The 12,963-nt window shown below is 41.0% G+C and overlaps 1 protein-coding gene across 2 annotated transcripts; it reads right to left on the bottom strand.

Annotated features, from left to right (window-relative positions):
* Positions 1 to 661: 661 nt before the first annotated feature.
* Positions 662 to 6,957, bottom strand: LOC134494852 (triggering receptor expressed on myeloid cells 2-like). Of its 2 annotated transcripts, none has more exons than XM_063300095.1 (4): positions 6,866 to 6,957; positions 4,989 to 5,333; positions 4,472 to 4,526; positions 662 to 2,363 (listed from the first exon to the last, which is right to left on the bottom strand). In XM_063300095.1, the coding sequence occupies exons 1-4, from the start codon at positions 6,906 to 6,908 to the stop codon at positions 2,174 to 2,176; spliced, it is 633 nt and encodes a 210-aa protein (XP_063156165.1). In that variant the 5' UTR covers positions 6,909 to 6,957; the 3' UTR covers positions 662 to 2,173. The 2 variants fall into 2 exon arrangements, with proteins under 2 accessions (XP_063156165.1, XP_063156166.1); XM_063300096.1 differs by having other exon boundaries at positions 4,989 to 5,330.
* Positions 6,958 to 12,963: the final 6,006 nt, after the last annotated feature.

The raw sequence follows: 12,963 nt of genomic DNA, 5'->3' as shown, positions 1-12,963 counted from the left end.
AGTTAAATTTAAATTAAATAATTATATAGTATGGGGCATGTGATTAATTGCATTGTCTGTGAGTGATAAATACTTGTGTAAATTCTTCCTGTTTATCTTTTAATTTTTTTTGTAAGCAATAAAAACAACTAGGCATTTTCTACACACTGATCTCACCAAGTGCAGTTTGCAGCCCACATTCAGAAGCTCACAGCAAGGTGGGGGTATGCTGGGATGTCAGACTACTGAATCCCAAAGCAAAGGCCAAGGGACAGGGGCTCACAAGCACATTCCTCTTGAAAGGAGCATTTTCTGTCCTGACATCCACATTGTTGTGCCTTCCTATAAAATTATATGAAAGAGGGGTTTGGCAGGCAATGGACATCTATGTTAGCAAAGTGATAGGATGTCCTCCTCCATTCTCATTCTCTCTCTCTCAAAGATGAAAAAAGGAATTTACTTTTGGGGCAATTCTTTAAACATAGAAAAATAGCACTGTTTGGCTTCTCTACCTGCCCAAGCCATGACATTTCATTACTGAAGCAAAAATAATTTTTATGGCACCTTAAAAGAAACATATTCTTAAATTAATTATCACTTAACGCTTTTGTGGATCACTGGCTGCTTCTGGGTTGGAGACAGCCTTGGTTTGTATACCCAGAAAAGAATGATTCAGAGATTGGAATGGAAATTCCATCTTTATTCTTTTGTACTGAATTCTTGCTGATATGTACATTTTGTTACAACCTCTTATTTTTCTGTGCTATGCCTCTGTTACAATAGAAAGAGTGGGGAGAATCAGAAAGGCTATATTTATTCTTACATTGTGTAGTTTGCTCACCAAGATACAGTGCGGTTAACAGCACTACTGCAAGGAGCATTCATTTCAGATTCTCAATGATGAGGCAGTTTGCCTTGTTGGCCAAATTTGGCTTTGCAAGGGGAACTCCAAAAGTCCCTGTATCGGACTCTTTCTCATCTGTCTTTTGACTTTACTCACAGGGACTGATCTATGAATTCTTACTTGTTCTTCTCCTTCTATCAAGTTCACTCTTGCCAGTTCTTTCCTGTTATGCTGGAAACAGGAACAGGCGGAAGAGTAATAAAATGAAATGAGGCAGAGGGACGGGTAAAGCCAATGGCCATAACTGTTATATGAGTTATTCTTTTAAAAGCAGCAAAATACTTTAGTGTACTGAAACTGCCTTTAAACAATAGTTTTTACCACTGAGTTTTAGAAACAAGACTAAAAAAAGAAACAGCAAAGGTTCAGGATCCAAAAGCAACACCAGCCAATGAGTCATTTGAAGAACTCATGATCTGCAGTTGGTTGCATGATTTTAAAGTCCTGACTCATTGCTTCAGTGTCTGCATTAAAAATGGCACAGAAGTTTTCTCTAGAGCGGTAAGAGTTTCTGAAACAAGTTCTCAGCATCTGTTTGGTTCTTCTTGCTTTTGGCAATAATTAAGATGATGATAGGAACCAATAAGTTCTCAATTTCTGAGAACTTTCTGAGGTTCCTAGGAGAAACTACATTTGAATTGGAACTGGCTCAAAAACACAAGCAAAACAAGTGCTCACTTAAGGAGGCACAATGCAGGCAGTTATTCTTTCCAGGGTGATCAGTTTTCCGGAGTAACTGAAAATGGGGTCTAGAATTCTGGGATGTTATTGGAAATGTGGAAATTGTTCAGTTCTACAGAATGACTAGGTAGCATGTCTTGGCAGTGGAACTCAAGAAACCCTTGCTCTGCAGGAGTCAATGTGCTTATTTGGGCTCTTCTTCTCTCATAATTTTCAGCTTTGCATACAAAGTGAATATATTGTGATGTGCAAGACACAGGAAGCATATAAAGCTATCCATGCCCAGTTACTTTTCTACATAAGGGGTCTTGAAGAACAAACCTCTCTACTATAACCAGCTTTCAATTTCTCATATTCAGGGTACTACTTCACCTTGCATGGATGTAGGTGATGGAACTCATACCACAAGATGGCTTTCATGGGTATTAGGCAAATTTAGCAGAAGACAAGGGTATCAGTGAGTGATGAGTGCCATGTATTGCCTCTAGAGCAGAGATAGATAACATTAAGAGAATGCTATTGGTTTCATGTACTACCTGTGGGATTTCTAAAAGCCTCTGGTTGGCTGTTAGACTAGATAAGGTTTGGTTTGATCCTGCAGGGCTCTTTTTATGTCCTTATGCTGTCACCTGTGATGATTGGGAGGTGAAAATGCCCATTTTCTCCTCTGCTCTCATTCCCAGTAGTTCTGTTCTTCTTGCTTCTGGCAACAGTGAAGATGATAATAGCAGCCAGTAGTTTGAAACCAAGAAAGCCAGTCACCAGGAAGGTGAGATTGACTCCAGCATTTGAAGGGGAGCTTTGAGAAAACACAAACACAATATATGTGAATTAGGTAATGTAGTATGAAAACATTTATTTTAAAGAGGGGACTTTGGATATTGTTTGGTGAAGGTTGTAGCTCAGTCACAGAGCACTTGCTTTCCAAGAAGAGATCCTAGGTTCAGTTTCTAGCTTATCCAGAGAGAATTCAGAAACGGAAATCCCAGAGAACCCTTGCTGATCAGAAAAGACCAGATATTACCAAAGTGCAACTCACAGCATCTTTCAATACCTTTAAGCAGTGCTTTCTAGGGAATCTGGGAGTAGTCGTTGGTAAGAGTGAGAGGACCACTCTTTACTGTTTTTTGATGTCAACCTTGCCGTCCTCACTCTTCATTTTTGTCTACATTGTATTTTTTTCTTGTTTTTAACATTTTTATTTTTAATTGCCCAGAGTAGTTTGGAATTGGAATTGGGTGGTGTGTGTGTGTGTGTGTGTGTATAAAATATTAATAACAACAATTGTTCTGCAACATTTGCTTTTCTCTATCTGGAATTTCTAATTCCACATTAATCAGAAATGCAGAAATTGGCAATGTGGGTTGGGTTGGTTGGGAATATGCAGGACAGCCTGGTTTTAAATGTAGCCATTACACCTCCCATACAGTAAGGTAGCTCCACAAAGCTAAATTGTGCAGCATAATGTTTGTCTCATTTGACCAAACACTACAGGCTTTAATTCAGAATTATGAGGCTCACTGATTTTTCAAACCTGCCTCCTGGTTGAGTGGGGATTTCTGCTCAGTCAAAGGGGAGATTACTTATAAATTCCCTCAATGATTAATTTTGATTCTCTGCAGGGCATCTGGGGTGTGTGTGTCAAAAAAGTCAAGATGGTGGCTGTGACCATATAATTGAAGCCTCGCCCTTATTGCATGTAAAAAAAGGGGCAGGGCTGTGATCATGCAGTCAGAACTGCTACCTGACTTTTTTTGACCCTTCTGCAGATGCTCCTAATATATTTCAGAATTTACATGCAGTTAGTGCTAAGAATACTTAAAGCTACAAAATGCGGTATCACCTATATTGTGGAGACATGCCTCTCTACATTTGTTTTACAATTGTCCCCATGCTGACTGGGGAATTCTGTGAGTTGAAGTCCACACATCTTAAAGTTGTCAAGGTTGAGTAATGCTGGTTTAGAATAATGAGGTGCTCTCTCCTTTCTTGACAGTTGGTTGTGTACCAAAGTCTGCCCCATCAAGTTTTCTTTGTTTAACATTACTTCTGGCTGGAATAAAAAAATCCCTTCCCTGTCAAGAGTTTGGATTCCACCATCAGGGCAAACAAATGGTTGAAAATCTTGCTGTAGGGCAGTGTTTCTCAACCTTGGCAACTTTAAGATGTGTGGACTACAACTCCCAGAATTCTCTCATAGCTGGCTGGAGAATTCTGAGAGTTGAAGTCCACACGTCTTAAAGTTGCCAAGGTTGAGAAACACTGCTGTAGGGCTTGGAAACATCCAGCTCTGAGGGCCAGATGAGACAGGATGACATCAGACTAGGAAGTCATGATTGGACTCCTGCCAATCAAATGTGGCTTCAGAGAGAGTAAAAAAATCAAGATGCCAGCCTGACTGTGTGATTAAAGCCACGCTTCTTTTAACATAGGTCATACACACAACTTAACTTAAAAGGGGGCCCAACTTTGACTGAGTGGTCATAGTTGCCATCCTGACTCTTTTACCTCCTTTCTTGCTGATACCCCTGCTGACAATTTCCAACAATGTGGAGCAGTGGGGGCCAAAAACCCAATTGCTCCATGCTATCCATACATACACCACAATATTTTTAAAAGCTCTCTGTCTTCCAGATACAGCTTGACAGCAGGAACTAATTCCCACTGGGAGAAAAATCGCTTCAGAAAAGAGACTGAAGCAAAAGGCACCATCCAGCCTCTGCTTCAAAACCTACAACAAAGCAAGAGCCCCACTTCCTGTGTCACTCTGATCCACTGTAATGCAAATACAGACCACTGTGAATTTCTTTCCGATATTTAGTTAAATCCCTCCTTTCTCTAATCCAAGCCTATTAACGTGGAATTGCACACTCTGGTGAAGAATAAAAAATGAACACATAGCTTTACCTGGAGATGCTGTGAAGTATTCTGGGTGTTTCTTGTATGTTAGGGTTTTCTAGGTCTGGTGGCAAAAATTCAGCAATTTAGTTGTTCAACATAATTAAGTCAATAATAATATAATAATAAATAGATAGTCAAGCGTTAATTGCTCTAATTAGTGGGTACCATTCAACTGAAAGGGAAGAGGTGTTGAAGAAGAAATCCCCCAGGCCTCACAACTCCACTCGCCTGGGCACTTGGCCACCCCTTTGCCTCTCACATCTCATTGATCCAGAAACATACATACATACATACATACATACATACATACATACATATGTGTCTGTGTGTGTATACACACACACACACATACACTCACAAACTCACACTCCATTCTTCTCTTTCCTGCTTACCAGATGCTCTAGTTTTTCTTTCTCTTTTCATTCGTATCTCTGTATAGCAGGTTAAGGTCTTAATTGGAATCAAACTGCAAATCTGATTATTTTGAAGGTGACAGAGAACAGCTTTAGGACAAAAGACTTACTTGTCAGAACATTCACCTTGACCTTCTGCAGGGTGCTCACAATCCCCAAGAAGTTTGTCATACACTGATACCAACCAGCATCCTGTTTCTGGAGTGGGTTGATGGTTACTGTGAGAACCCCTTCCTGGATATTGTCAGCAATGGCAGTGGTGCCATTCCTTCGCTTGAGAAAGGGCAACCAAAAACGTCGGGCAGTGACAACATGCTGGCACTCTGCCTCACTGATGTGCTTACACCAACTTTTCTCTCTCCACTTGTTCTTCTGAAGACTGTAGGAGCAATTGATGGAAATGGGTTCCCCTTCAACACCGTAAACCACTGTAACTTTCTCAGCTGTAGACACTTCTTGAAAAGAAAGACAGCATGGTTGGGTTCCAATCTTCTACTTTTGCATGGAGGGGCAATTAGGCTGCAAGGTTTGAATCACACCATTCATGGACTCATATAGAGCCATCCATCTAGAACAGTCACGTGTTCTAGGTTTTTTCCCCACTGTCAACACTTGCTACATTGAATTTCTTTCTGATCTCTCCTTTTAGTAGCCCTCCTTTCTCCCCTCCTTTTGGATATACTTCTTTCTCCCAGCAATACTCTATGCATTTGACAAAGTCAGCTGTGGTCCATGAAATCTGATGGCAAAATAAATTTTAAGTCTCTAAAGTAGCAGAAAAAAACTTTTTGCTTACGTTGTAACAGACTAAAATGGCTATCCTTCTAGAATATCTTTTCCATGAAGGAGAACAAATTTTGAGCAAACTTGAGATGAAAAGATTAATTAATTAATTAAACAGATTTATAAGGCTGCCCAACTCACACATGGTGACTCCGGGCGGTTCACAGATTGAAAGATGCTACCTGTCCTCTACAGGAGGAAGATGAACGAATACCATTATCTTCTAACAAATGATAAGAAGTCTTCAGAGGAGACTCTACAGGTTGGTCCATAAATAAAGGCACAGCAGATTGATTCTCAAGATCAATTATTCAGCATTCAGTGACTTGATGGGTCAAAGCAGCTCAGCCAACTTAATTGTATTGAGTTAATGTAAAGTAAGTAATGAGATTTGGAGAGAGCAGGAGGGAAAGAATTCAGTTTTCCCCAGACCCATTCTTTTCCCCCTTGACATTACTTCTTCCCAACTATCTTCCACCTGGCAGTTGTTTACTGTGGTTGTGGAAGCCCAGTGGAAGTAAATAGCCAAAGTAAAAACCCTTGTGTGTGTGTGTGTGTGTGTGTGTCTATGGGGGGATGAGCTACACGAATGTGATAATATCCTGACTTTTACCCAGCTCTCTGCATCTAGAATGTTTTCCTTGGTCCTTTGGTATAATAGAGTTCTGCTTGGCTTGATGTTAGCTGATAGCAAAGGTATAGCTGTAATGATTAATTGGCATATCCACACGTTCAAATAATCACCTGATGGCACAGACAACAAAGGATAAACATGGCCTGAGTTGAGCTCCAGAGAATCTATCATGATCACACAGAGATCTTAGCTCTGTGCCCAACTGAGCAGAAGTCCATTTTGCAGCATCAGTTTAATATGAATATGTAGAAAAAAGTATTGAAAGTAATTTCTTCTACTCTTCCCTTACATGATTCACATCTTAACCATTTTTCCATAGCCTTACAGCTTGTGTTCTAAATTATAAAAATCTTAATTTTAAGTATGTCCAGCTGGAGGAGACTTGTTGGTCACTTAGCATAACTCTTACTGAGTTGAGACATAGTATGATTTTTTTAAAAAACAGTCTAAAAAGCATCATGAACAGACAGCCACTCCAGTTCTTACTGGACTCATTCATATGATACATTGGACAATAATATATAGCTAGTTAACCACATCTCCAACCAATACAGAAAGGCAATTTCCTACCTGACAAGGAGACCAGGAAGATGAGATACACAAGCTTCTTCATGTCTCCCTGGCAAATCAAAAGGGTGCTCAATTAAAACAGAAAAGACAGACTTGTACAAGAGAAATGTTTTGCTTTACTAGACACAAGGTTTGAAGAAGAGGAACTGGATTAAGCAATGCACCACCAAAAAAAGTCTAGCATTTGCTGAAAATGTGAACATCAGCAGTGATCAGGGACTGCTCTATCAGGCAAAGAAATCATGACGGCTGGAAAGTCAGGGTTAACTGCCAGCTGCAAACCATTCATGCCCAACCCTGGAGGCTTCCCAATTCATCTGTAAACCTGTAAACCTGTATAAGCATACAGCCTGCTACTAGGAATACTAAAAGCCAAATGTGACACACACGTACACTATAATCCAGGGTTTTAGAACACAAACTTGGGTTGGAAAGATAAACATTGTGATATCAGGCCACTAAGATCTCCCCAGTGTCTTGTTGGCTACCGGCTGGCACTGTCTACTGTATATGAAGCCAAAAGAGATATTTGCACTTCCTTGTCTTTTTCCATAAAAACAAACAAACAAACAAACAAACAGTAAAAAATCTTCCTGCTGTGTGCAATGAATGGGAACTACTTCAGGTCAGCTCTGGAACTGGTTTTACTATATTTTGGATTTTTGAACCAGTGAAGGGCTGGAGGTACTGAGGAACACAGAGCCTTAACCTAAAGCCGGCCCTGGATATAACAATTGTTGTTGTTTATTCGTTCAGTCGCTTCCGACTCTTCGTGACTTCATGGACCAGCCCACGCCAGAGCTTCCTGTCGGTCGTCAACACCCCCAGCTCCCCCAGGGATAGTCCGTCACCTCTAGAATATCATCCATCCACCTTGCCCTTGGTCGGCCCCTCTTCCTTTTGCCTTCCACTCTCCCTAGCATCAGCATCTTCTCCAGGCTGTCCTGTCTTCTCATTATGTGGCCAAAGTATTTCGGTTTGGCCTTTAATATCCTTCCCTCAAGTGAGCAGTCTGGCTTAATTTCCTGGAGGATGGACTGGTTTGATCTTCTGGCAGTCCGAGGCACTCTCAGAATTTTCCTCCAACACCACAGTTCCAAAGCATCGATCTTCCTTCTCTCAGCCTTCCTTATGGTCCAGCTCTCGCAGCCATATGTTACTACGGGGAACACCATTGCTTTAACTATGCGGGCCTTTGTTGTCAGTGTGATGTCTCTGCTCTTAACTATTTTATTGAGATTTGTCATTGCTCTTCTCCCAAGGATTAAGTGTCTTCTGATTTCCTGACTGCAGTCAGCATCTGCAGTAATCTTTGCACCTAGGAATACAAAGTCTTTCACTGCTTCTACATTTTCTCCCTCTATTTGCCAGTTATCAATCAAGCTGGTTGCCATAATCTTGGTTTTTTTGAGGTTTAGCTGCAAGCCAGCTTTTGCACTTTCTTCTTTCACCTTCATCATAAGGCTCCTCAGTTCCTCATCGCTTTCAGCCATCAAAGTGGTATCATCTGCATATCTGAGATTGTTAATGTTTCTTCCAGCGATTTTAACTCCAGCCTTGGATTCCTCAAGGCCAGCTTGTCGCATGATGTGTTCTGCATACAAGTTGAATAGGTAGGGTGAGAGTATACAGCCCTGCCGTACTCCTTTCCCAATCTTAAACCAGTCCGTTGTTCCGTGGTCTGTTCTTACTGTTGCTACTTGGTCGTTATACAGATTCTTCAGGAGGCAGACAAGATGACTTGGTATCCCCATACCACTAAGAACTTGCCACAATTTGTTATGGTCCACACAGTCAAAGGCTTTAGAATAGTCAATAAAACAGAAATAGATGTTTTTCTGAAACTCCCCTGCTTTTTCCGTTATCCAGCGGATATTGGCAATTTGGTCCCGAGTTCCTCTGCCTTTTCTAAACCCAGCTTGTACATCTGGCAATTCTTGCTCCATGAACTGCTGAAGTCTACCTTGCAGGATCTTGAGCATTACCTTACTGGCATGTGAAATGAGTGCCACTGTTCAATAGTTTGAACATTCTTTAGTGTTTCCCTTTTTTGGTATGGGGATATAAGTTGATTTTTTCCAATCTGATGGCCATTCTTGTGTTTTCCAAATTTGCTGGCATATAGCATGCATTACCTTGACAGCATCATCTTGCAAGATTTTGAACAGTTCAGCTGGGATGCCGTCATCTCCTGCTGCCTTGTTATTAGCAATGCTTCTTAAGGCCCACTCAACCTCACTCTTCAGGATGTCTGGCTCTAGCTCACTGACCACACCGTCAAAGCTATCCCCGATATTGTTATCCTTCCTATACAGGTCTTCTGTATATTCTTGCCACCTTTTCTTGATCTCTTCTTCTTCTGTTAGGTCCTTGCCATCTTTGTTTTTGATCATACCCATTTTTGCCTGGAATTTACCTCCAATGTTTCTAATTTTCTGGAAGAGGTCTCTTGTCCTTCCTATTCTATTGTCTTCTTCCACTTCCGCGCATTGCTTGTTTAAAAATAATTCCTTATCTCTTCTGGCTAACCTCTGGAATTTTGCATTTAATTGGGCATATCTTCCCCTATCACTGTTGCCTTTTGCTTTCCTTCTTTCTTGGGCTACTTCTAGTGTCTCAGCAGACAGCCATTTTGCCTTCTTGGTTTTCTCTTTCTTTGGGATATATTTTGTTGCCGCCTCCTGAACAATGCTGCCAACTTCTGTCCAGAGTTCTTCCGGGACCCTATCTACTAAGTCCAGTCCCTTAAATCTATTCTTCACCTCCACTGCATATTCCTTAGGAATATTAGTGAGCTCATATCTAGCTGATCTGTGGGTCTTCCCTAATCTCTTTAGTCTGATCCTAAATTGTGCAAGAAGAAGTTCGTGATCGGAACTACAGTCAGCTCCAGGCCTTGTTTTTACCGACTGTACAGATGTCCGCCACCTTTGGCTGCAAAGGATGTAATCAATCTGATTTCGGTGTTGTCCATCTGGTGAAGTCCATGTATAAAGCCGTCTCTTAGGTTGTTGGAAGAGAGTGTTTGTTATGCAGAGTGAATTGTCTTGGCAAAATTCTATGAGCCTATGTCCTGCTTTGTTTTGTTCTCCCAGGCCATACTTACCTGTAATTCGAGGTGTCATTTGACTGCCCACCTTAGCATTCCAGTCTCCTGTGATGAAAATAACATCTCTTTTAGGCGTGTTGTCCAGTAGGTGCTGCAGATCCTCATAGAACTGCTCTACTTCAGCTTCTTCAGCATTTGTGGTTGGGGCGTATATTTGGATCACTGTGATGTTAGATGGCTTGCCCTGAATTCGAATTGAGATCATTCTGTCATTTTTGGGGTTGTATCCAAGCACTGCTTTAGCCACTTTACTATTAATTATGAAGGCTACTCCATTTCTTCTGTGGTCCTCTTGTCCACAGTAGTAGATCTGGTGGTCATTTGATGTGAAGTGGCCCATTCCAGTCCATTTCAGTTCACTGACGCCCAAAATGTCTAGCTTTAATCTTGACATCTCACCAATAACCACATTCAATTTGCCCTGGCTCATAGATCTTACATTCCAGGTTCCAATGGTGTGTTGATCCTTAGAACATCGGATTCGCCGTTCACCACCAGCACCGTCGGCCGCTAGCCGTCCTTTCGGCTTTGAGCTAGCTGCGTCATCACGTCTGGGGCTAGTTGAGCTCATCCTCTGTTCCTCCCCAGTAGCATTTTGACCATCTTCCGACCTGGGGGTCTCATCTTCCGATGGTATACCGACATATCTCTGGTTGTACTGATCCATTTAGGTTTCACGGCAAGAATACTGGGGTAGGTTGCCATTTCCTTCCCCAGGGATTGCATTTAGTCTGACCTCTCTGTCATGACCTTCCCGTCTTGGGTGGCCCTTCACGGTTTAGCTCATGGCATCATTGAGGTGCTCAAGCTCCAGCACCATGACAAGGTAACGATCCTTTGCTGAAGGGATATAACAATAGCAGTGCCATATATTATGCAGAGTTCTCACATGTTAGGTTGGTGTTTTGTACACTTTGACTTGAAATCAATTTTTGCAAACACAATTGAAGGTGATTGTTCATCTTAAACAAATGCTTACTAAACAAATATTTGCTCATTTGCATGGTTTCAAATAAGTGATCCTGTAGTATAGGCTATATAATCTAGTGGTCCTATACAAGGCTACCACTCTTGCAACCAAAATCTTAAAAATGATCTGATCTGCGTACTTTCAAATATGAATGGAATGGTCATTGTCTGTCCTTTTTATACTGTGTTTCCCTCTGACCTCTTGGCTTGTCATTCCTCCTCCATGTGTGCATGTATATGTCAACTGGGGATGGCACTTCATCTGATGAAATGGACACCTGTTCACAAAAGTGTATGCTATAAGCTTATGCCATAGACTACACCACAACTACTGTTTTGCAAATTAGTTAACAAAATAGCCACTTGGGTGCCTTCTTCAATTTTGCCTGGGAACTGGCTTACTGTAAATGAGTCCAGGTACTTCAGAACCTTGACAGAGTTCATTGTATTGGTTGGCTTCTTTAAGGCAAACCAAATCACATGGTGGATAATATCTAAAATCATTCATGATACCTGTGATCTTGGCAATAGTCACTTCCTATGTATATTTTGGTCGCTTTCTTGGTTCCTCTTCTCTTGTTCTCAAATCCTTGCCTTCTATTTGCTTGTTTGATAGTTCCTCCTGTCTGCTTCTAATTGCAAGGGTTTTTTTTTCTTCCTATACTCCTTATTTTTTGCTTTTTTGCTTTTCCACTTGCCATAACTTGTAGCTTGGGGTAGCCATGTGTCCTATGTTTCAGGAGAAAGTCCTCTGTTCACTAGTTCTTCAAAGAACATAGAATTGAGGACATCTACTATTATGGAAAGTTGTTCTGTACAACTTCAATCAAAGATAAAGAAGCAAAGGAGAACAGGGCCTGAAACTGGCCATGCACAGCTTGCATGCAAACTCAACAGGCCCAGGGTCTAGGATACAATCTTCCTGATACAGTGTGATGACTGTATTTCGGTTTGAACTACAATGATATTTTCCAAATTTCTATCTCTGTGTAAATTAATACATTACAATATGATTTAAGTCTATATTTGTTGGAGGTCCTGGCAAATCCAGCATGCCTCATTAGCATGTGCATTAGCATGTAAATTGAATTAGTCCCACAGTGCAACTCTGAGGAAGCTGTTTGTTGCCACTCCCACTCCCACTCTCTCTTTCTCTTCTTCCTTCTTCCACCTACTGAGGAGGCAGCAAGCATGCTGCTCTCCTCTGTCTCCATCTTGGGCCTGAAGCCATGTGCCTAGCCCTTTCTTCCATGCAGCTCTTGGCAGCTATAGGGCTGAGAGTTTAGGGTGAATTAAGTTTAGAAAGAAAAGAAGAACAAAGATTTTATCTTTTCCACCGAACATGGATGTAACCGAACCAAGAATAAAGTCAGTAAGCTATTCGTTTTACTTCTTAACCTACTCTGTCTAAGTGTGTGATTCTTTATGCTTGGGAGGGCTGAGTGTGTAAGATCAATAACCTGTCTTTCTCTGACGTGCTCATTAAAGCTATCTAAGATAATATTCTTTTTCTCTGTGCAACTTCTCAGCTGTGTTATAAGCTCTGCTCCGTTTCAGTGGTTCTAGCAGGCCACTGAATGGCTTCAATATTTTCTTTTGTTCTCTTTTTATTACCTATTTCCCCTTGGGGAGGACAATGCATATATGATTATCCTTAACAGTGTCCATCTTCCTGGATTTAGGGCATCAATATTGGATGAACTATTAAGATACAGTGTGTGTATGTATGTGTGTATGTGTGTGTGTGTGTGTGTGTATACAGTACATATACACACATATATACATATACACATATAGATACCTACATACATATATATAGCCAGTGCTTGGCTTAGACAGAACTCCAGTCTAGCTGTACATCTTTCACCCTGTGGGAGGATCTCATTTTATAAGTTCTGATTGGGAAGATTCTTCTCATCCTGCCTTTTTATTTCCTTTTAAGATATTCAGTGATAACAAGCTTTTATCTTTTTCCATCAGAGAAAAAGATCCATTGCAAGTGGAAGTTGATTAGCATGTA

This window comes from Candoia aspera, chromosome 3, assembly GCF_035149785.1.
Source record: "Candoia aspera isolate rCanAsp1 chromosome 3, rCanAsp1.hap2, whole genome shotgun sequence".
Taxonomy (NCBI): Eukaryota; Metazoa; Chordata; class Lepidosauria; order Squamata; family Boidae; genus Candoia; species Candoia aspera.
Note: the sequence above shows the minus strand (reverse complement) of the source record. Positions and strands in the feature narration are given on the sequence as shown.